Genomic DNA, 23,229 nt, shown 5'->3' with positions numbered 1-23,229 from the left:
AACTTGGAACTTCTAGTCTGAAATGAACCAGGTGCTCGTTCGTAAAGGGAACTCTTCACAGTTTCCTTGGTGTTCTGCTATCTAAATTCTTAGATGTATGTGTTCCTGCTGTACAGAACATTACTTTGACCGTTAGCAGATAAGTAAGGTCCTGATGCTAACGGCAGGCCGTACAATTGGGACATGCTCTTCTAGGGTAGCACTATCAAAATCGATGAAGTAATTCCTTTTGTGTCCATCTGAGAATATGTTTTTTCACTCCGGTTCTTAGACAGACCGATGATCTTCTATACAGCTGGAACAGTGTTTCATGCTGGTATCTTAGATCTCTTGAATTTTAAGGAGGTAGTTTTTATATTTTCAGTTGTCTTTTAATAAGTTTCATTGTGTTGCACAGCACAGCGGGTGGGATGATGATGTGGGCGCTTTATATACTAATTTTGTCAGTAATACTTTGCAGCAGTGCTTTAAACGTCTAGTGGTGTTATTGATTGGCATGCCATTAATTTTAAATATTGATAAGAAATTATTCATTTATTTAATGCATAATTTCTGTCACCTTGTTTTGGCTATGAACTGTTCATGATCAGTTTTGGAATGAACTGATCTATTAACTCCAGCCATAATATTTATGGATAAAATCCTTCAGCTTTAAAATTAAAAATAATTAGCTGTTGTCACAGTACTAATTATTGTACATACAGTATCAGCAGGGCTATAATCTATCTGTCCAATATGCGTTTTACTCAAATTGCATTAATCATAACTTGCTTAAATGTTAGCAAATGACTCTACAAAGTGCTAGCAATAGCGAATCTTGCAGTCTAGAAATAATGAAGATGTAAATCACTTCTACGCATCATTGCCATAATATTCGTATGATAGGATATGAAACTGCTGCATCCGCTTTTATACTAATATTTAAGATAGTTACTCTTTGTGATGGCAGTATGGTATAGTACCTCAGTTTATTTCCAACTGTGTAGGGCCATGTCATAGTCAATTGAATTAGTGAATTTAGATTTACTTTTTCAATCTAGTCATGAAAGTCAATACTGGTGAAGTATACTCTAAGTTCAAAAAAACATTGTAGACTTTTTGAGCGTGATGCTCTACATTAGCATGCATGCTGAGAGTAGAATTTATCCTGTGAAATTCTACATGTTGAATATAATAGTTTTCAGGTTTTAGATTGAATATTATATTTTCATTTAGTGCAAATAGTTATGGTTTACTCACTTCAGTAGGAGTATGCAATTTTATATGGCAGTGTATTGCTTCAGAACTTTATTTTGCATGCACTTGTTTATATTATGCAATTTTCTTGATTCTTATTCTGCTTTCTTTGGGTTCGAGTCTGTATTCCTTTGCATAATAGCAATACTGGCCACAACATTTTGCAATCAGCTCAAAAGCAAACCCTCCTGCAAGCTCTAATGTCGGGAAGAGTAAGCATATTTTATTGAGGAGACCCCCAGCTCAAAGCCTCTATCCATATTTTTTTCCTGTGGGAAAATGCTGTAAAACTATTTTCCTGCCATGCACATTTCATTTCAGAAGCTTCTAACTATCGCTGCGGTGATAAACCTGAGCAGCCGCACCAGGAGTTGAGTCATGGTACCCGTGGGGCCAAGGCAGGAAGAATGAAGCAGAGCTGGTTTGCTTAACTCCTGAGCTTTATTATTTTTTTTTCAAACGCAATTTGTATGTTAAATACGCTATATTTAACCAAACCATACTCTATATTCCCATACAGAATTTAGTAAATACTCAGAAAATGGATAGTCTTCCAAGATAAATTATAATGGGAATATTTAGGTAAAGTTTTCAAGCTCTTCTAGCATGAACTCATTACTGGATTCAAAATTTTTGGAGGCTGTAAATTCCAGTTCTTTTCTGAAGAGTGACAGTACTTCCAAGGCTTGAGAGTTTGTCCCCAAGTTTCGTTTATCACAAGGTTATCAACCATTTGATGGCTATCATCATGCCTGAGAATCTCAGGAGAAGGGGATTTAAAAAGTGTTTTTATAAACAAAATGAATAAAAGTAAGACAGAGTAATAATGAGGAGCTGCATTTGTCAGCTGCTTTCTGAAGTGTGCCATTCTTGTTGCTATGATAATAGAGAAAATTAATACATCCTGTCAGGACCGCATGACAGGACCACTGAAAAGCTGTGAAGTGACTGTACACAGTGGAATAAAGGAAATCCACTTTGATCTACCATTTTTGATGTTTTATAATTGCACTTATTATCAGGTTCTTTACTCTCTTCTTATTTGACACAAGATCCATTATCAGTGACAGCATGAATGTGAACACGGGCTTGATTTGAAAAAGTACTTAGGATGAGGTAATGGGGAAAAAAAGCTTTTTGTTCCTAACTGTTGAGAAAAGGGGGGGGGGGGGAAATTAAATCATTTATGTTAGTGCTATCAGCTAATATCTTCCCAGAAATGCTTCCCTTCATGTGTAATATTGTTTATATGCTGCATTTGACTACAGTCTGTTTAATTAGCTCCTTAATGAAATATTGTATAACAAAATGGAAATTTATCATTTGCTTTTATGCCTTTGTTCAGCTACAATCTAGGGCAGGTCACTGTGCCCAGCCTGAACTAGACACCGTTTTCTTTCGAGCTGCATTTGAATAGAACCCATTTAATATTTAAAAAAAAAAAAAAGGCGCTGTCTATTGAAAATTTTCAAACAAAGGGATAAAGTGCTGTCCTTTTAGCTTTTCATGCTGTCTCTTATCTCTCCTGTGTGAAATGAGAAGAAGTACTGCTTCACAAAGAGGCAGATTACCAGGTATCTTGTCTTTTATTGGGCTATATAGTGGAATTAGTCTGTCTTTAAAGCATCAGCAGTGTGTGGATACATTCAGAATCCACCGAGTCTTCCTCTTATATTTGAAGAAAAACCGATAAATAGTTATTCACTATTTTAAATGGACTTGAAGTTCCTACTGCAATCAACAAGAAGCCCCTGTTGGCTATATTTAGCCTACATTTTGTTTATGGTGGGTTTGGTAGGTAAAGAAGTAAACGACCAGAGTACCGGTGACATTTCCGTACGGGCAGGCGTGCTGCCCCAGGCGCGATGCGTAGGAGCCCCCTGCACCTCAACAAGAAGCTCCTCTAACTTATGGTTTCTACCACCATCTGGGAAAGAGAAATCTGCCGCTGTGACTTATGCCTGACGTTAAAGCGTTGCCTGTATCTCTGCGGCAGAGCTTTAAAATGTAAAATCTCTTTTCTTTGAAAGTGTGCTGAAACCCAAACATTTCAGGAAATGTGTCAATTCCAGTGACGTTTCCCCAAAGAAGAGATCTCTGTTTGGAGGCGAAATTCCTCATCAGAGCAAGAGGTTCACAGAGGAAAGGCAGTTGTCAAGATACTCGCCTGGAAAGTCAAATAATGATGAAGGAGCGGATTGAAAATGATACCCTCGCGCCTGGTACGCAATTAGTCGTCTCTCCTCACTCTCTCTCCCCGTCTCTTGGGAGCTACTTCACTGCATATAAATAATCAGATATTTATTGGAGTATGGAGACAGACACCAGGCGCTCGGTAGCGCAGCGGTCGGGCACTCCCGTGTTACGTGACTGACAGAAGTTCAAGTCCCTGTGCGAGCTACGCATTAAGAGCGGCACGTCTCCGGTAGTAGGTGTATGGTTTGAGCGCCTAAGGTTCAAGTCCTGTGTGTGCGTCAGAACAAATAAAGCTGAGCTTCCTGTGCTCAGATGAAAGCCATAAAGACTGGCTTTCTAGATATGCGAGGAGGAGTGTTTCCTCTGTTTGCTACCCTTAATAAGTGTTGTCTGCATTGCCTGGTTATGCTTATATATATATACGTTGGAGTCTTCTGGTGAGCAGTACTGTCAAGTCTAGGGAAACTGTCACCCTGCATCCACTATTGCCAAGCTTAATAAGACTTAGCACTTCTATAGTGCGTTTTTATGTTCTAAGTGTTATACGAATATTAAATCAAATTCTGCTCTCAGCCGAACTGTATCTCCATTTATTGCTCAGTTTTGCTTGACAGTAAGAACTTGGGACAGAAAATGAAGAGCTTCATTGCACTGGTTGAAACACCAGGAGAGACGGAGAGAGAAGGAACGTGTTACCGTACCCATCAAGAGCGTGCACTTGGCAGTTCCCTTGCGTTCACCTGGCTCGTGTGAAAGGGAAATAAGACAGCGTCTCACTCGTCTGTGCTTCTCCCTTCCTGCTTTTGGGAATGGAGCGTCTCAGTGCGTTGTCTGTGCTCCAGTGACAAGAGTTTGCCCCTGGGTTTGGTACGTGTAGGGACCACTTGTGCTCTCGCTATACTCCACATAGCAGCTGCCTACAGTCCTGCTCTGCCTGGAATGTGTAGTATTACTGAATGCAGAATTTCCTTGTAATTCATGGAATCGGTGCTGGAAATCTTCCAGGTGATTTCACCTAGTCAGTGATGACCTGGACAATATTATTCACTTTAACAGCAGCCATTCAAGGATTCTCTGCTAATACAACCTGATAGAACAGCTTTGTCTTTGACTAATGCCTTGCGGGGGGGGGGGGGGGCTTTTATTTAGCAGACGTGGAGTTTGCTGATGTTGCTATGGGGTTTGGGGAGGGGGGCTTAGGGCAATAGAGTCATTTTGAAGGCAGCATGAAGTGTTTAGTTTTGTGTAGGTAAAGCATGGTCATTTTAGTGCTGCCTTCACAGCAGTGAAATGGAGCTAATGACTTCACAATGAAGAAGAATGCAAACATACACAATGCTGTCATACTCGGAAGTCATCTGGAAGGAGATGAATCACTAATCAGTAAATGGATAAACTTCCCAAGCCATTTTACTTTGTTTTAATGTTGGAGCCTGATCAATACCATAAATGTCAACTACAGCTTTGGTCATTTAGTTCAGTCTCATGAAGTAAAAGTTGGTTTTGCGTTAGCTATGCTGTCACGAGTAGTGTACAGCAATGTTTTTAATATAAATGATGTAACAATATAATCAATATTTGTGCTATCAGATTGCAAGGATATTCACACATGAGATTAATTTTAGCCCAGCAGACTTCCCAGGCAATGGTACCGATTCTTTCTTCACAGCCTCTTTGGCACCATGCAGTTGCTTTGCAGCACGCAGAGTTAGTATGGGTGCTGGCACACACACTGCAGCACCGACTTGGTGACAGATCCTTCCTTTCCCTTCCCTTCCCTTCCCTTCCCTTCCCTTCCCTTCCCTTCCCTTCCCTTCCCTTCCCTTCCCTTCCCTTCCCTTCCCTTCCCTTCCCTTCCCTTCCCTTCCCTTCCCTTCCCTTCCCTTCCCTTCCCTTCCCTTCCCTTCCCTCTTCCCCCTTTTTTCCCTGTCAAACCAACAGGACATGAATAGAGCTTTGGAGATCACTGCAGGCTGTACGCTACCCTGGGAGTGTCTCTGCAGCCATCTGATATTCCCTCCTACATTAGGCAAAATTTTCATCTGAATTTGGACTATGAACTGCCATACGGCTGTCTTAGATTATATCTTTTTACTCAGTTCTTTTTTTCTTCAGTTGGAACCAACTCATTGACGTGTTTACTCATACGTTTTTCAGCTGTGTATTTTTTCTACAATAGGATATACTTTATTTTGATAGATATGTGGTGTGTTGCTTTTTCTTCAATGTAAGATTGTAAAAAACAAACTGGAGGAGGAGGAAGAAAGCTGTGTCTGAGTGGCCCCCTCCTTTTTGATGCGTATGATGCATTTTTCTTTCACAATTTCTACTTTGTAAGTGCGTGGAATTCTGAAGAGTTCAATTTCAGCTGAATGCTACTACTCAGCTCTAATAATTACTTTTAAAAGGTCATTTTGAAATTGCATAAGCTGAAACTGCCTGCTGATCTTCACCCATTCTGTCCATCCTCTTTAGTAAAAAGTAACTATAGCACGTATTATTGCCAACTCCTTCCTCCCCCTCCTTGATACATTTGCTTTGTTTGCATTCAGTCTGCATATTCCATAATAAAGGCAGGCAGGGATATAAAGCAGAGTGCAAGTATATGAATGGAACTATTTGTTCTATCCCAGTTTCCTTGGTTATACTGTTATTCAGTACTGTGAGATGTATTTGGCAGAGGGTACTTTGTTACCTGGTTATTGCATCATTCAGGTTGAAGTGCGGTAGTCCCGTTTGTATTGTTCACAGAATCTGTACAAGGTTATTTTTGGTCTTTGCTGAGAGTCATGTATTTCAAAAGACTGCACGTAAGCATCAAAATTAGAATTTAAACATCAGGATAAGGATCAGAAGGAGGCTTGAATTACTATTCTGTTCTGGACAATAAATCCTATAGAAGTGGTTTCATGGGTTCCTCATGTGTGTTGAGTTTCAAATTGCTATTTAAGTGTCCATACCTAGCTCACTCCGAGATCTGCAAATCGAGTATTTCGTCTCTAGTTTTTTTGCATTATTGGTGGTACATGACTTCAAGGCAGAACCGTTCTTCTTTCTCAGCCATGAGAATGGATTGCCTTAAACTTGTTTCATCAGATGGCTGAGTAAATGACATACTTACCTTGTTTTCCCCAAATGTCTTCTGACTAAACCAAGGCTGACCTGGTCACGTAAGGAGAAATTCTCTAACGGCTGGAATTGGTTGAGGTTCTCTGGCTGGAGCAGGAGGCAAGCAGTGACTGCAGTTTTGCTCCATGCTGTTGTATTAACTTATGTGAAATGAAATCCTTGAAGATGATAAAAATTTAGATTACAGATAAACTGGGCAAATATCAGTCTTAACTTTTTTTTTTCCCCCACCGGGATTTGAATTCAGTAGAGATTTTTGTGTATGTATGAAATATGCATACGTATATCTCACTTATATACATAAAAATGCTTCCTTGTAAGTAGGTTTTATACTTAGATACTCCTAGGTTTGCGTGTATATTGCCTGCTTACTCCATGTGGATGAATAATTATCTATATAAAATTTTATAGATAAAATATTTGCAACCTCCTCATCTCAATGATAGTTTGTAGCAACAAATTCCATTAAATGTGTTGTTAAAAAGAAAAAAGAAAAATGAACACCTCAGAGTATTTCCTTTTATCAGTTTTAAATTTCTCTCCTAACAGCTTCATTTAGTGATTCACTCTGCTTTTATTGTGAGTGGAAATAATTGCTTACCTATTGAGTTCATTATGTTGTTTCTCTATCATTTACATCTTGCTTCTCTTTAAACTACACAGTCTGTTTAGTGTCTCCTCACATAGTGGTTTTTCACATCACTAATCTAGTCACCTGGTTGTAAAATCCTTTCTATTTTTACCAAATTGCTCTGAAAACAAAAAAAAAGTGTCAAGAATGGAACAAAGTATTCCACATGATGTGTATGTAATGATTTAACACTATTTGCCTGTTTACTTTCGGTCCAATTTGCTTTATTTTCCATGCTGTTACATTCTTTTACTAACGCTATACATAGAAAAGAGGTTTTCATTGAGCTGTTTACAGACATACACAGGTCCATTTTCTGAGTACTTGGAGTTAATTTATATCTCAGCAATCAATTTGAGATACCTTGCATTTGTCGATGTGAATTTTCATCTGCTGATGTATGGTCCATTCACATACCTCTGCTGGACCTTCTTATTTTGTGAATCGAAATCAGTTTGTGCCAACCTGTATTTTACTGGTTCAGTGGTTCATCTCTTTCTAAATCACAAATACAGTAACCCCATTCCTGGAATAGAATCGTGCGGTGTTCCACAGCTGATATTTTGAAGTGACAAATCTTCTTTTTCTAAATATATTAAAAAAATGGATATGCCCTATCAAAGTTGGGCTGCGAGCTTCTGTGGTTACACCTAGCAAACCAAGGCAGAATAACGTAATTGAAATCAATGGAGTTAATCCCATATCATGCTGTTGTAACTGGGAAAAGAAATGGGTCCTAAATTTACCCCTAAATCTTTCAAATAAAGCCATCTGCTTAAAAGTTTGGTCAGAACAGGTTTTAAGCCATCATCCTGGCAATAAAAGGAAAATGAATGATTCTGCAAGGCATACAGCTTTTTGTACATAAAAATGAAGCAACCTTGAAAATCTATTGACTTTCCAGTAGGTTAATATTTTCTAGTAGGTGACTATAGTCTATAAAAGTCAAGCCTGAAAACAGATGAAAGTAAGTTCTTCCAAGTTGCTATAAATTGCTGAAATTTGCCTGAATACTTACTGTATGGATAGCACAATAAAGTCTGGTATTTGACCTTTGAGGTCTAAGTTTAATGGGAATCCATAAACGTGCCAGCTCGGTTTACAGAGACACCCTATCCCAAATTTTATAGTCCAGATGTGCTTATTAATAAGACAGTGAAAACCCTTGGTCAGTATTTTTTTTTCCCTGGACTTTCTAAGTGTCAAGAAGTGTGGAATACCAAGTTCTTTTCAGAATTCAAGAGTTTAACTGCCTACAGAAAGCCACCATCCATGTCGGATGGCCAAAAACCATAAGGTGTGAGATTTTTCAAGAAACCCCCAGCTTCGTGAACTCTGTTAGAGCAGTACGAGGAGGCACTCGCTGCCTTTGCAGTGTTGGCCCTGCTTTGCGAGTCTTTGTTTCTGGCTTTATTTTCATGGATATTTCGCACTTTCAAAGAGTTGTCTTCTGAAAGCCTTTTTTTTTTTTGTTCTATTTGAAATTCTGAAATATGTAGGAGTTTGGCATAGGATTCAGAGCTGAACAAAGAATAATAATAATAATCGGTTTTCTTTCAAGAATCTGAATTTCTGAGAAGTTAGTGGGCTTGTTGTTCTTTGATTATAAGTACTGTAAGTTTCAGTTGAGGTATAATTATTTTTATATCTTATAATTATTATTATAAAAGCAGCTTTACCTAGTCTGGAAAGCAAACAAAAATAGCTAATAATGAATTCTGAATAATTTTGAGTCAGTTTTAAGAATGATAAGCAAAGACTCACTGCAGTGAGCTCTTGAACTTTGCATCACTTAAAGAGAAATTTCTTCTATAGCAGAAGGTGCAGAGAACTTTTTTCCTTTAACACCAACTCTTGTGCTCTTTGACCTCAAAACATTAATTATTTTTTAATTTGGAACAAGTACCGTGATAAATCTTTGAGTCTTTATTAAGGATGTGTTCCTGTTTGATATTCTCTTTTGTTTAGGTTTCAATTATTTAATTACAGGTCTTGATATGAAACTAATCATGCGTGCATCCATACGATAGCTGGCATACTGACAGTATAAAATCATTAAACAGTCATTACTATAAACTGACGTTGGCCTGTAATTTTTGCAGTTAACGGGGGAGTTGATGCTTGGTGAACAATCCAATTAAAACTGGCAACAAAAGGCTTAAAATGTCAGCCAAATTGCTTTTTAATAGTCAACGCAGCCGTCACAAAACATAAACATTAAAGTCCCCGTAGTAGCATAAACCTTCATGGTGAAACAATTCTAGAAAATGAATAATAATTACAGTATCCTGAGAATTCTCTTAATAGATGTGCACTCATTAAAATACTTTGTTGGTTAGATTCATATGAAAACGTATGTTTCCCTTGATACTTCTTTATGCATTTGTTTTGAAGGTTTTATTCGATATTTTATAGATGTAATTTCTAGCAATATTCAAAAATGCGTGTCTTATTTACAAAGAGCTTAAATAACTATATGGATAAGCTTTGAGTGAAACGCACCTTAGAAATGTGTTGTGAGGTGAACTGAGGATACAGTCACAAAGAACTTTTATAACCTATTAATGCTGTAGAATGATGTAATCTTTGTTAATTTTGAATTGCACTAGATTTCTTTTGCAAGTTGAGCAAGAGTAGCAGGAGACGCTTGTCAAACTGAGGTTAGCCATCTGAATGAGCTTCTGCAGCAGTGACCCCGGTGGTCCTTGGTAGGTGCTCTGCTCAGATCTCCAAAGATCTGCTCTGAGAGAGCAGGGCTGCTAATAATAAAGTGCAGAGTGGAGTTAAAAGTCCTAAATAGTTCTGAGGAACCAGGCCACAACCCCCAGGTTAGTGGAGTGGTAGAAGCATATTGGTATTTCAGCAGATCTACATGCTTGCTAATAAATGCCTAAATATGCGTTAGAGAGACTAACTTGAAAACTGTGGGTTTGTGTCTACGCCGTTAGGATCATTTTCAGGCATTACATGTTTCTGTGTTGTTATTTTGTCTTTCCCTACAGGAGTTTTTCTTTTCTTTAAAAAATAATCGATTTGTTGTTTACCATCAGTTACACGTGTACCATTGTCTTTGCTCCCAGCAAGCTCAGTGCTATAGGAGAAGTGTCAACGTTCCTAAATAAAATGTTAGCAAACATCAATGGCAGGAATAGATCTTTTTGTAGAAGTATTTCTTTTATTTGTGCATTAAGTTGAGAGGGGCAGGAACTTGTTAACTACCTCTAGGGATAAAAGGCAGTAGTAGTCAGTCAGCTAAAGTATATCCTTTAATTAATTTAGGGTAATTTAGATACCATGTAAAATCCTTTGGTGAGTGACAAATAGCTTTCCGTTATGGTATCCGACAATCGTATGCAACCTCCTTCTTGAATAATACCAGGTACTTCTAAGGATTACCGACAATAAATTGATGCTAACTATCCTACCGCTAAGGTTACCATGCTTCTTGGGTTTTTTTTTTAAAATGTTTCTTATTTAAAACAATAATTCTCTGTTTAAACAGAGAATGAAAAGATAATTTAAAATAATTCTCTCTTTAAAAATTTGTTTCTTTTCTAAAGCAAAGCTTCAAAAGGACAATATATGTTTTGAAAATGCAATTTGTCTTAAAGAACTCTTCTTTAAAAAAATCTGTCAACTAAAGTTTGTGAAGTAGAATATAAGTGGACTTGAAGCGAACAGTCTAGTTTCCTGCGAGCTCTCTACCCTGACCAACAGGGAGCAAGTCAGGCCGATTATCCAAAATAGCTAGCAGAAAATTGTAGCAACAAACAACTCTGCTACCCCATACAGTCTACAGAGAAAGAAGAATCACTTTCAAATGAAATCTCAGAGGACACAACAGAAATCATTTCTACAGAGCCAGTACAGGGGATACAGATCTATAATCAGATGGAACCTAGTGACTGATGGTGAATTCTGGTTGAACTTTGTCGGCCAAGGGATATTTGCCAACTTTGAGTAAGCTGTCTTCTCCTTCTCTACTGCTGTAGAGCAAAGCCACCCAGATGGCCCCAGCACTGCTGTGGTTCTCCTGGACCTCTTCCCCAGAAAGGCAGGGAAACAGTCTAGACATAAAACTTTTCTACAGAATGCCCCAATCTACTTTAAAAACAAACAACCAAAAAACCCCCACCCATAACTGAAAGTAATTTTTAGCTTATTTCAGTGTGCTGACCATGCGTTGTGCTCCTCTGTATCCTCCAGCTGAATGTGGTGCTGAGCCCTATCTAAGGCTTTATGCGGTTCTCTTACAGACGCTGTAGTCTATCTAACTGGCTACAGCGTTTACGCGAAATCTAGATGCAAAGTCTTCTGTCAAAAAAAGTATTTCTTAATATTTATTTATAAAACAATACTACATTAGTATTATTTTGATGAATTTGAGATATGCAAATAGAGGCACAGTGAAACTCTACATGTTTATGTATTATGGATACATTTGACAGCTTTTTCTGCCCCTCCACAAGTTACTATGTAACCATAGATAAAATAATTATTTTTTTAATGCTGCCTGTATTCATGTAACAGTCACTGGAAATATATGTATAGATGTTCATATCGAGCAATTTAATGTCAAGGTGAAATCCATAACAAAAACATGTAGAATACTGTTTTACTGAATAAAATAGAGACCCTCATTTTCCTATATAAGCTATAAACATGTTCTTCAGAATATTATGAATATAGAAACTAGTGTATATTTCTCCTGATGTTCCCTCATTAACACCTTTCTAAAAGGATTGTCTTAAAAATGAAGTAAATACGTGGGGGTAGAGACTGAACGATCCAGAAGAGCTTCAAGCTTCTACGTGTGTACATAGTATTGATCGTAAAATGGATCTAGTGTTTTCAATTATGCTCTGCAAAATAGTGTCAGGAGATATTCGGGATATCTGGATTTGACATGATAATCTGGAGTACAGAGAGTCAGGTGTCCTGAGCAAAGCCTTTATATATCCAGGTGGGAGAAGCTGGAGTGTCATTCATCCTTGAATTCAGAAAGTTCAGGCACTCCCACCTTGAAGTAAACTTAAAGTTTGCAGTGCTACCTGCCAACAAAGCGCAAGCTCTGAGTCCAAAAAGATAGGGGATACGCTTGGGATCTTGCCCCCAGTAATTTCAGGAATGCGCATTGAACGTGCTCGTTAGGGCTTGAGTTTGGGTCCTGATGTAACTGGCAGGTTTAACTATGACTTAAGGCTTGTCATCTTTTCGTATTTCTGTAGAGCCACAGGATATTTTATATTTACAAAAATACGAATCAACAAAGTGATCTCTCTCGTGGCTGGGCTTTAAGTTGAACAGGATTCTGTACTTCAGCCAGGGGGTAGGACTCGTGTCGCTGTCCCCAGCCTTGACAAGGCGAGGACTAAAATGGGAGAGTCTTCACCTCAGCCATCGCTGTGCAGCGAACTCGAATGCTGCAGGGGTTTACGTTCTTCGGGTCTGTAACAGGGCATGGCCTCAAGCAGTCTTTTTTCCTAAAAATGTTGCAAAGGAACAGGAACACAGATGAAGCAGGTAAGAGGCAGGCCGGGAAGGTTATCAACCACCGTAGAGAGGTTGGTGACAAAGTGGCTTAATATGTCCATATTCCTGATGTTTCCACTGAACTACTGGGCTAAATACACTGTGTATTTCAGTATGATTTATAGTTGCTAATTCCATTACCCATACATTTTAGAAAGCCCTCACAGCTAATGAATTTAATGACACAAAGGCCAAAACTTGAATATATATCACTCTGCCGAAAACCATCAATAACTGGGGAAACATTAATTTTTACAGCCGTGGCTGCTCGCAACCTATTTTACCAATCATAAACTGCTCTTTAATCAAAATCTGTTCACCTCTAAGGTCATCAAAATTTGCTGCCAGGCTACTTGTAACTGCCTGGCTTTTGTAAACCTGGATGATAGGCTTACTCTGTAAGCTATAATCTCTCCCGCTTTGTTTGGAGTTTTAGAACAGTGATTGTACCGTCCCCCGTGAGTTGCCGCTGATAGAAGTTACAACTCGTGGTATTGACTGAACCCACCACTTTTAAGTAATGGCAGGAATTACGCATTCTCCTGAAATATCACCTTTAAGCTGACTGGGAGCTGTCAGTCTCCACTTCTATCCTTTGAGTGCCGTGTGATGTTAATTGTGCCAGCAGCTGCTTGATCCGCTAAACAAACCGCTGGAAGCCTGAGCTGGATGTTTAGGTTGTTCCCTCGGTCTCCATCATAATTGGAGCGCTGCTTTTCTTCTCCCTTCACCTTTTGTCCCTGACCTCTGTGACTCAACCACCAACGGGCCTGTCTTGTGTTGGACCGGAGTGTTGTGATTTAAGAGGAGTCCTGTCTCGACCAGATGGGAGTTTGAATCTGCTGGATGCACCACCTGCAATGAAGGAGATGGGAGTGAGTGAGTAGGGTAGCTTCATTTCGAATTTGAAATATTAATTGACACAAATGTGAGCATTTCATATAAATGGAATAATGTTTTCCCATAAATATTATACACGGAGTGCATTGGTATTTAACAGCTACATGAAGAAGTACTGTGGAACAAAGCTATATTTCAGACAGTTCAGCAGAATAAAAGCACCTCAGGAGCTCTAGCTCTTCACTCCCCTTTGGCAATGTTTATTTTATATGAACACGCATCAGCGTGTTTATATTGTCAGGTGCTTCTGCATGATAACATTTGAAACTTGCATCTTATCTACAGTACACAGCGTTATAACCTGCAACTCATTTCTGGTTACAAACTGCAGCACAGAGAGTGGTATCTTGTACTGCAGTGTTTATGTCCAAAATTATTCTACTTCAGCAATCAGGCTCCCAAGTTAAAACACTGAGTGATGGAGTTAATTAAGGAGGAGTAGTGCTGTCGTGGCTCTAATGGTCTACAACTATAAGTGCCTCTAAGTGAGGCAAAGTTTGTCAGGAAAGGTAATGTCTTTCATTGCACCAGCTGATACAGCTGGAGAAAAAAAGAGCGAGCTTTGGGCCCACAAGCCCTTCTTTCGGTTTGAGTATATTAACATTTCTATCATCAGAAAAAGCAAAAACACTCCCACCCCCCACCCCCCTAAAAAAAAAAAAAAAGAGCGTATCAGTCTTATTTCAGGAATTCTGCAAAGTAAAATTGACAAGTTAAGTATATGGTACAAAGACGACAGATGCCAGAATTTTTTGAATCTTACAAGGCAGAATATTATTAAACGCATCCTATCAGCAAAGATGGAAAGGGTGGCCATGTGATCATTCCCTGGTGATAAATCGCTGCCTTTCCTTTTCTAATCAGTTCTAACCTCCATTCTTTTGCCTGAAAATTTCCCCCACACCTTCCTGCAGCTGAGTCAAGAAACAGTTTGATTGCAGAGACACTTCTGAGACACTTCTGATTTATTTTCCAAAACACTAGGAGATTTCCGATATTTTTTTCACTTTTATCATGCCAGTAGTTGATGTTTTAGCAGAAGTAGAGCCCAGCAGTGTTACCATCCTGATGTGCAACAGTAATGGCGAATTACTGGCAAATACACAAGTCCTGCTAATGACAATTCCTTATGCTCTCTAGTGCTAGAAGTTTTAAGGTATTGACACTTAATATCAATATATGAACGTAATAAAGTCCATTTATACTATTTGATTTGTGAAGATTTTTCTAGTAGACTTCAAGTAATCCACCATTTATTTGTTAGAAATGGACCAAAAATGTAAAATTAAAATAATGGGAAAATCCCAGGCTCATATTAGCCTCCCTAAATAAAAATGACTCCAGAAGGAATTTTAGCTGAGTTTAGCACTATTGCACAAGAGATTGTATTAAACAGAATTAAAGAAACATAAAACATTTACTTCTGTAAAAGCAAGTGTGGTAAACAGAGACCTGCTGGTGATGCTCCCATCGTTCCTTTTCAGTCTGATATGCACAAGGGGGTAATTATGTTTTTGTAAAGTTTCCTAGAATGAGGTCCATTATGAGTGTTTACAAAACATAGTCACTCAGGTCTTACAGTACAAGTTTTGACTGTTAATGTAAAAATAGAAAAGGAAGTGTGCCACAGCCATCATAAGAAGTCCTTACTGTCCTTGTAGCGTATATGCAGAATAGATTTTTTCCCTACACAGTCAGACCATACAACATTCAATGTAAACGCTACTCGTGTTTTAAAAGAGTTGAATTGCATCATACTTCATTTTTAAATATGAGTAAACTTGGAAATGCTGAAGGAGAAATGAGTTTCTGTTAGCATTAGGAAATTATTAGAATTCGTATTTTACCAAACCTCTTTTTGTCAAAATGATCCACAAATTATGAGTTAGAAGCTGTTATCGTGTGCGTGTGTGTAATTGTAAGGGATTCAAGGGAATTGAACATATGGGATGCTGAGAACATTTAATGGGATCCATATGAACACATTGGACTGAGTGTTTAAGTATTATACATCATTTGTTTGACATCATTACATTATTATAATGTAAATCCAGCTGTATTTTATGCTCATTGACACCATTCAAAGTACATGGCATAAGATGTCTGTTAATTTTTCTTCAGAAGTGAAGTGCTGTGTTTTCAGCACAGCCTAAATAATGATATGGAAGATTCATCTAGGGTACGAAATTATATACTGGGCTATTTGAGGGGACACCTGCACTGAGAAATAAAGTGCCCAGAGCCCCTCGATGATCCCCAGTGCTGAACTGGTCCCTCCCTCAGTCTGTTCTGGGCCATCCCGACCTGCTCGCCAAGGACAATCTGCTGCCGCCGGGGCGAGCTCAAAGCACCGTGGGCGTGAGTCAGTAGGCTGTGGTGGGAAGTCGTGCTGGTCTCTGGAGGTCTCTAAATCTCTTTTTACTTAGTATGTAAACTTTGAGTCCATATGACCTTTAGTTTATAAGCTTTCATTACATTATAAACTTTATTTTGCATAAAACCATATGGTTTGTAGAATTCTTTAGAGATGTTTGGTATTTTATGTTCTGGAAGATTTACTGTGTAGTAAGGCTGAGGAAAAAAATTATGCACAGCAAAACAATAATCTAAAAGTAAATTGGTATTAAAGGTACTCGTTAGATACTTTTATATCCTAGTGGTCTGACAAAGTTCACGAAGCAAAGGATTTTGCAAGTAAGGTAGGCCAACTAAATTTGAGCTACATCAGAAGGAGCAAGCGTAGAAAAGATTATTGAAACAGAATGTAAATTTATACATCAAGAGAGCAATTTCATACACAATTTTTTTTCATATTCATCTTTTCTCACAATATGTGACAGCAAAAATAAAAGGAATTCAGAGATAGGCAAAAAATAATTAGGGGCTTAGTAAGGTCACTGGTGCGTACATAGAAAAAGAATAATTTAAAATTTAGAATGGAAGGAAAGGGTGTAAAGAGTTACACAGCATCAGCAAGTATATTAACAGGTAGCAGAGCCAGCATTCTGCAATGGTAGCACCTACATCTAATTCTCAGTTTGTCTTATACCCAGAGCATAAATCTCATTGTAAAATTGAGAATTTTTGTTCTCTGCTTTTTAGCTCCAATCTTAAGCATTCAGATCCTCTGTCTTCCCTGCACTGAATCTTTTCCAGTTCTTCAGTGCCCGTTTATATAAGCCGGGCACGGTGCTCTGGGCATAATCCTTCCACGCTGTTAGATGGTGTCAGACACATCTTCCGACATGATGCAGATTTACCTGTTCCAAGGCTCTATTTTGATAAATAGCATTATCCTCCTTCATCTCTGCTTGAGGAGAAGTTCCAGATTGCTTTGTAACTAAGTAATAGCATACCCATAGACCTTTTAAATAAACTAAACTAAGCTCTCTGAACATATGTTGCTATTTTGTTCATTAAATAACGGATTGCAAGCTAATTCATACTCAGCTGAGACACGTCTAGTTAAAAAAATATAAAAATCCAAACATACCAATAAAGTATGAATTTAGGAACTGAAAAAATTAAAATATCTCAAAAGCACTACAGGTTAGATGCAAACCTTTTTAAGGTTCATTACTTTTTAATATATTCTCTTTGATATACTTCACTTAGTAACGATACAGGCTATTGTAGTCTTGTCAGTAAATGATAAAACAGTTCAATTACCTCTTCTTTCCATGTGGATCCAAAAAGTATAGCGAAGTATACTTTCAAAACTCTTAGGAAAATACTTCAGCAAAGGCCTGGCTTATCTTCAGAACTAATTCTTAATCAGGTGGTAAGTAGTTGATAAAGCTGCTTATTTCATTTTTGTCAGTCTATAGAGCAATTTAGGTACACGTTTATGATTACAAAGGCATTTTAGCCTGACTCTTAAGGAGAATTAGTTGATGTTAACGCTGCTCCTGTCCGTTGTTCTGTGCCTCCAATAACTTTTGAGCAGAAAGGCAGCGCTCGACCAACATGGCAGAGTAAGGGGACCCTCAAAGTTAATTAACCTTCCACTTTCTGCTAAGTAGAGGCCTAGCAAAAAGCAAGATCCGAATTGTTGAGTCTCCTGAAGGAAGAAGCAGTAGTAGTAGGATTCAGCTGAAGAGGAGTTGTTGAGGTCTGTGCTCCATAGCTGTAGGATACAAGGCTCCGTTATACAACTGCCATGGAGCAGTGTCTGCTCCATATTGAGCAAGAGCCATCCAAAAGAATGAGTTAGAACCAGAGAAGAAACGTTCCGGACGGAAGCAGAACTCCTCCCTTCAAACTTCAAAGAAAGGAGAGCAAGGAGAAATCCTGCCAACTAACAGAATTATGAGGGTAGTTTTTCTTGTTTATAGCTAGCATCAATACAGCAGTTTCTCTTTTGGAGGGAATGCATGGACTTTGGGAAGGGTCTTGAATTAAAAAAGCTAAAGAAATTAGTGTTGTTATTGACGAATGAAAGCAAAACCACTAAAAATAAAAAAAAAAGAGGGGAGGGGAGGAAGTGCAGTTTGTGGAGTGGATGGGGAGTGCACCAGTGAGAGTAAAACAAAGCAGCTCTGATATGCAGCATCCTGCTGCTTTGTTGTATAGATCTTTTCAGGAAACATCACAGTTCTAGATATGCTTTGCTGAAATGAGAGAACTATTTAAAAATAATGAATTCTCAGGGGAAAGAATTTAGACATTTTCTGAACAGCCTCTTCTGCTTGTTAAAAAAAAAAAAATAGGCTAAATGCAAAGTGCAGATGAGAAGGCCAATAGCGATGGCCAAGAGCGTCAATTCTGGCTTGGACGCTCCTCAGATGAAAACCTGATTTGAAGCAAATTATTTTAAATGTAAAGTTTGAGCTGAAATCATGTTTTATAGTTACAGTTTTAGATGAATGGAAGCTTCTACCATGTCAATGAACACATTGAAAACAAATAACGCTATATTTGCATATCATACATATACTTATTGATTAAAAAAAAAATTTGAAAATCTGAACATTATTAGCAAACATTAAAAATAAAACCAGGAGTTGTTATGGATAGCATTATGCTGAACAATAGCAACAGAATAAAAATTCATAGTTGAGCTAATTTCTATATCACTCCTATACATTTTGAAAACTTGTTGGCTTTGGACAAATTATGTTGTGTAATAACACTTTTTAGGTATTTAAATGATTTTTGCATTAAGTTATTTTACAGAGTCTAGTGTTTATTCAGAGTCCTGAAGAATCGTAAGCATGCATATTTAGTTATAATGCTGCTTTATATCCCAAGCAACATTTTTTGTGGTATAAAAATAAAGTTAATGAGACGTAGACTTAGTTTCAAGCAAAATAAAAATAACTTTGCTAAATTAGAAAGTCTCTAAAAACTAATTGGAAACTCTGGCTGATTCTCAGCATAATGAATTTGCATTGTTTCACTGAAGTGAAGGTCTGATGCAGAAGACTTGTCTTTAAATCACCAAAATACTTCAGAATCTGATGTGAGGTTTTCTGCGATGCCAGTAGCTGGACAAAGGGGTGACAAGTGTGATAATTAAAAAGGAATCCCCCAGGAAATCTGATGCGTTAATGTATTGTGATAAATGGCACTGGGAGAGATGAAGTACCGTACCAACCAGAAATACTTCATGGTTCACAAAGCAGAACCAGTCTATTGCATGGAACAAACTAAACTATTTGTCAGATAATTGCGTGCTATCGACAGGATAGGGACGGTACAGATAAAAGGGGAAGAAAGGAACTAAAAGATGCGCTGCCATATAGATGATACTTTTTTTTTTTTTTCCCCCCATTTACCTAGAGAAGCAGTCACCTTGGCTGCTCGGCATTTACTGCATAGCTTTTGATGTACCTTGTAGAGTCTTAACTGCGTGTCCTGGCAAAGATCAGCAATTTTCTAACAGGGCAGTGGCACAACCATTAAAATGTCTCGTCATGCAAATTACAGGATGTATAATAATCCTGCAGATTTTCCGTAGAGTGGATTTAAGATTGATACCACTAAGTAAAGGGATGACATTGATCAAATACTTGAGGATGCTGGACATCAAATATTGTGTCCAAAAATTTGGGTAGCTTTCAATTCTAAAATAGCAGGATACAGGATTTACCAAGATTAATTATTATATGAAAGTGCCTTAGCAGATTATTTCAGAGCTCTGGGCTGTTGACTCCAGTGATTTAATTTACTGAGGTCTCCAATTTTCTAATATGCTTAGAAATGCATTTCTGATATATGCAAACTAACATTACAGTGTAAACCTTAATGCAACTGTAAGAATGCTGCCTTGATAAAAGATCAATGAAATTAAAAGGATTAAGTCTGGGCCAAATCCGTGACAGCTTTGCTTACTGCAGCATAGAAAAGCTTATGTGGAGCACTAAACAACCTTGTTTCTCCAGTTGGGGTAAATTGTGGCTGTCACAGAGAAAAAAAGTGCTTTTTTTCCACCAGCCGTTCCAAGAAGGGAAGGGGCATGCTTTCATCTTTCACCTTGAAAACACATCGTGTCATAATTTAAAGAAACCATGTGTTGTAAATGGATGGCAACAACAGTTCCTTGCAGGGAATTTTTGCAGGTTCATCAGAGCTCTGCTCCAGCTGGTTCTGTGCAAATTTAACTGGACGTCTGCTGAGGTCCAAGGGAGAGTGAGGGTGAGTATAGAAGTGGGACGAAGCCGCGTTAAGGTAAATTAGCTGGAAGAGTTTCAGGTTAATAGCTTCACAGTTCACCCAATCTGGCAGCAATTTTCAACAGCATCTTCTTTGCAAACTGTTATGGTTCCTTGAAAAAGGAATTTCTTGCCTCAGTTGTCCATAGCTATGTTTCTTGCTCTACTGAGAGGCTTTGGAGACTTTTGTGGGAAGCAGAGAAAACAAGATTTTATTGTCCCTTCAAAGTACCGTTACACCATATGTGTATCTTCGTTGTCTTTTGCAGGAGAATTCAAGCTCACTGGCGCCGCGTAGCAGCGTTAGCACAGGGCAGGACCCGTGCTCTTGCAATGTCCCTCTCGGGTGCTCGAGGGCAGTGCTGGGGGTCCTGTAGGGCAGCAGCAGCACAGGCAGCAGGACCTCGGGTACCCACCACGCACGCCACCTTCACTGCCTGGTCCTGTGGCTGTGAGCTCCTTGCCAGCTCATCTGCCTTTAGCTGCCATAAAACCTTCTCGCAGGGTGTCTGGGTCGTTAGTGCTTCGGGTAGTCTGTAAAAGTGCCCTTTGCCAGGTCTCGTTCAACAAATGCGCTAACGGACTCACAGAAATGTGTTAACCTTGTTTTATGTAAGATATTTGCTAGGTGGTAGGAATTACTCAGTTATTTTCTCCCTTGATTTGAAGTTCAAGACTCATTCTTATACTGTGTCTATTTCTTTCACAGATGTTTTTAAATGAGATTTATACCTCATGAAATCAGTTGGTATCTGTGCTGCAATTCAATGTCAACCTGATTTATTTGTTCTTTACCCTCCTCCCCAAAACATCCTATGAGAAATTAAGTGAATGTTATATCTTCTTTTTTTTTTTTTGGTTGAACTACTGAACTACAGTGCCAAAAGATGTGTGTCTGTGTCTAATAGTCCTTTCAGTAGGGTATTATATCTTAAATTATTTCATATATTGCAACAACATTTTACAGGCAACTAGGTTAACAACATGATAAAGCACAGTGCTTTAATACTAATAAATATTATATCATGCTCGTGCTCTCTTGATCTTTTTAAAATAATAATGTTCTGTGGGTTTCTTTGCCTTTTTTTTTTGTTTCAGATATGCCAGGTAGCCCACACAACCAGTTCACCTTCAGACCCCTCCCGCCTCCACCTCCACCACCGCACGCGTGCACCTGCGCCAGAAAACCACCTCCAACAGCCGATTCTCTCCAGAGAAGATCAATGACCACCCGCAGCCAGCCCAGTCCTGCTGCCCCAACTCCCCCCACCAGTACGCAAGATTCAGTGCATCTCCATAACAGCTGGGTCTTGAACAGTAACATACCGCTGGAAACCAGGTACAGACCAACCTGTTGTACACAACATATCTTAAATGTTTTAAAAAAAAAAAAAAAAGAGAGGAGGGCTGGAGTTGACATGAGATGGGGATGGGGAATTACAAGTTTGTCGTTCAGGACATGCCAATGCTTTTTGATTTGAGTCCGTGTTATGTGAGACCTTATTTACTTGATTGATCTAGATCGTTAATGCTCATAAAAGCACATTTTGCAAAGTTTTGGAAGACATTGATTTATAGAATCATAGAATCATAGACTGGTTTGGGTTGGAAGGGACCTTAAAGCCCATCTAGTTCCAACTCCTCTGCCATGGGCAGGGACACCCTCCACTAGCCCAGGTTGCCCAAAGCCCCATCCAGCCTGGCCTGGAACACTTAAGGTGTGTAGGTTACATCAGTATTCCAGAGTTGTATGCAGTCAGGATTTGTGCATGTGAACTTGTCTCACCCTCCCACATTCTCCCAGAGCCATTTTGTAATCAGCAAATAGAAGTTTTGTTTAATCAGTGTACTCTGGCACTTCTGGAGTCAGTGTTCAGGCTGTAGCTTTCCCGTGGATAAGAAAAGATAGGAAATAATACTAAAATAATATTTCCCTCAATGCATATTTAAACACTTTATTGTATATATACACAAAGAATATAAATCGATAATCATTTGGTAATGGAGAAATGATATGGGCCCAAGACAGGTATTGAGCACGGAGAGCCTTACCCCTGGGAGCTGGGGAAAATGAAAAACAATTGCTCACCACCAGCCGACCGATGCCCAGTCTGTGCCCCAAGCAGCGGCCCCCCCGGCCAGCTTTCTTCCAGTTTATATACTGAGTATGACACCATATGGTATGGAACGTCCCTCTGGCCAGTTGGGGTCAGCTGTCCTGGCCGTGTCCCCTCCCAGCTTCTCGTGCACCCCCAGCCTCCTCGCTGGCAGGGCAGTGTGAGAAGCTGAAAAATCCTTGACTTAGTGTAAGCATTGCTTAGCAACGGCTAAAACATCAGTGTGTTACCAACGTTATTCTCATCCTAAACCAAAAACACAGCACTAGACCTGCTACTAGGAAGAAAATTAACTCTATCCCTGCCAAAACCAGGACAGGAACAGGAGAGTTCAAATTCAGGATCATTCACAATTTGCACAAATAATCTACTCTGCAAAATAATTGAAAGCAAATACATTCTGTATTCTGCAAGCCTGTGTTTCAGTACCCAAAGTTCTGCCACAGAGGTAAACGCACAGTTTCCTCTGACTTTTTGGCTATAATAAGCTTTTTGTGTTCTTGATAAATGTTAGCTAATTTGATGGCTTTCAACTACAGCTGTGTTTGCTGACTTGATGTTTAAAACAAGCCCTTGATTTTCTACAATGTTTTTCCTCTTCATGGTGAACAGAGCACCACGAAGTTTTGACTAGGGTTTCCTTTGGCTTTTGGCATTTTAAAACGTGTAGTGTGTAACTCTGTGAAAGTTCTGTTTGGTGAAACACGTGAATGTCTGACATCCAACTAATCTGATCCAGAGAATATAAGGCGTTGTGCATGGGAATGTTTTCTTTTTAATACACATTATGTCCAAAGGCCAGTTATCACAATTAATTTGGGGGTTTTATGAGTTT

At 38.8% G+C, this 23,229-nt stretch overlaps 1 protein-coding gene across 2 annotated transcripts in view; it reads left to right on the top strand.

Annotated features, from left to right (window-relative positions):
- Positions 1–23,229, top strand: part of TENM1 (teneurin transmembrane protein 1) — a 337,672-nt gene that overhangs the window by 157,376 nt on the left and 157,067 nt on the right. For both annotated transcript variants that reach the window (XM_075763591.1, XM_075763590.1), the window contains exon 4: positions 21,376–21,616. In XM_075763591.1, the coding sequence (XP_075619706.1) occupies positions 21,376–21,616 (241 nt within the window). The remainder of the gene's footprint in view (positions 1–21,375; positions 21,617–23,229) is intronic.

This window comes from Balearica regulorum, chromosome 11 (genome assembly GCF_011004875.1).
Source record: "Balearica regulorum gibbericeps isolate bBalReg1 chromosome 11, bBalReg1.pri, whole genome shotgun sequence".
NCBI lineage: Eukaryota > Metazoa > Chordata > Aves > Gruiformes > Gruidae > Balearica > Balearica regulorum.
The sequence above is the reverse complement of the archived record's forward strand: the minus strand, read 5'-3'. Positions and strand labels throughout refer to the sequence as shown.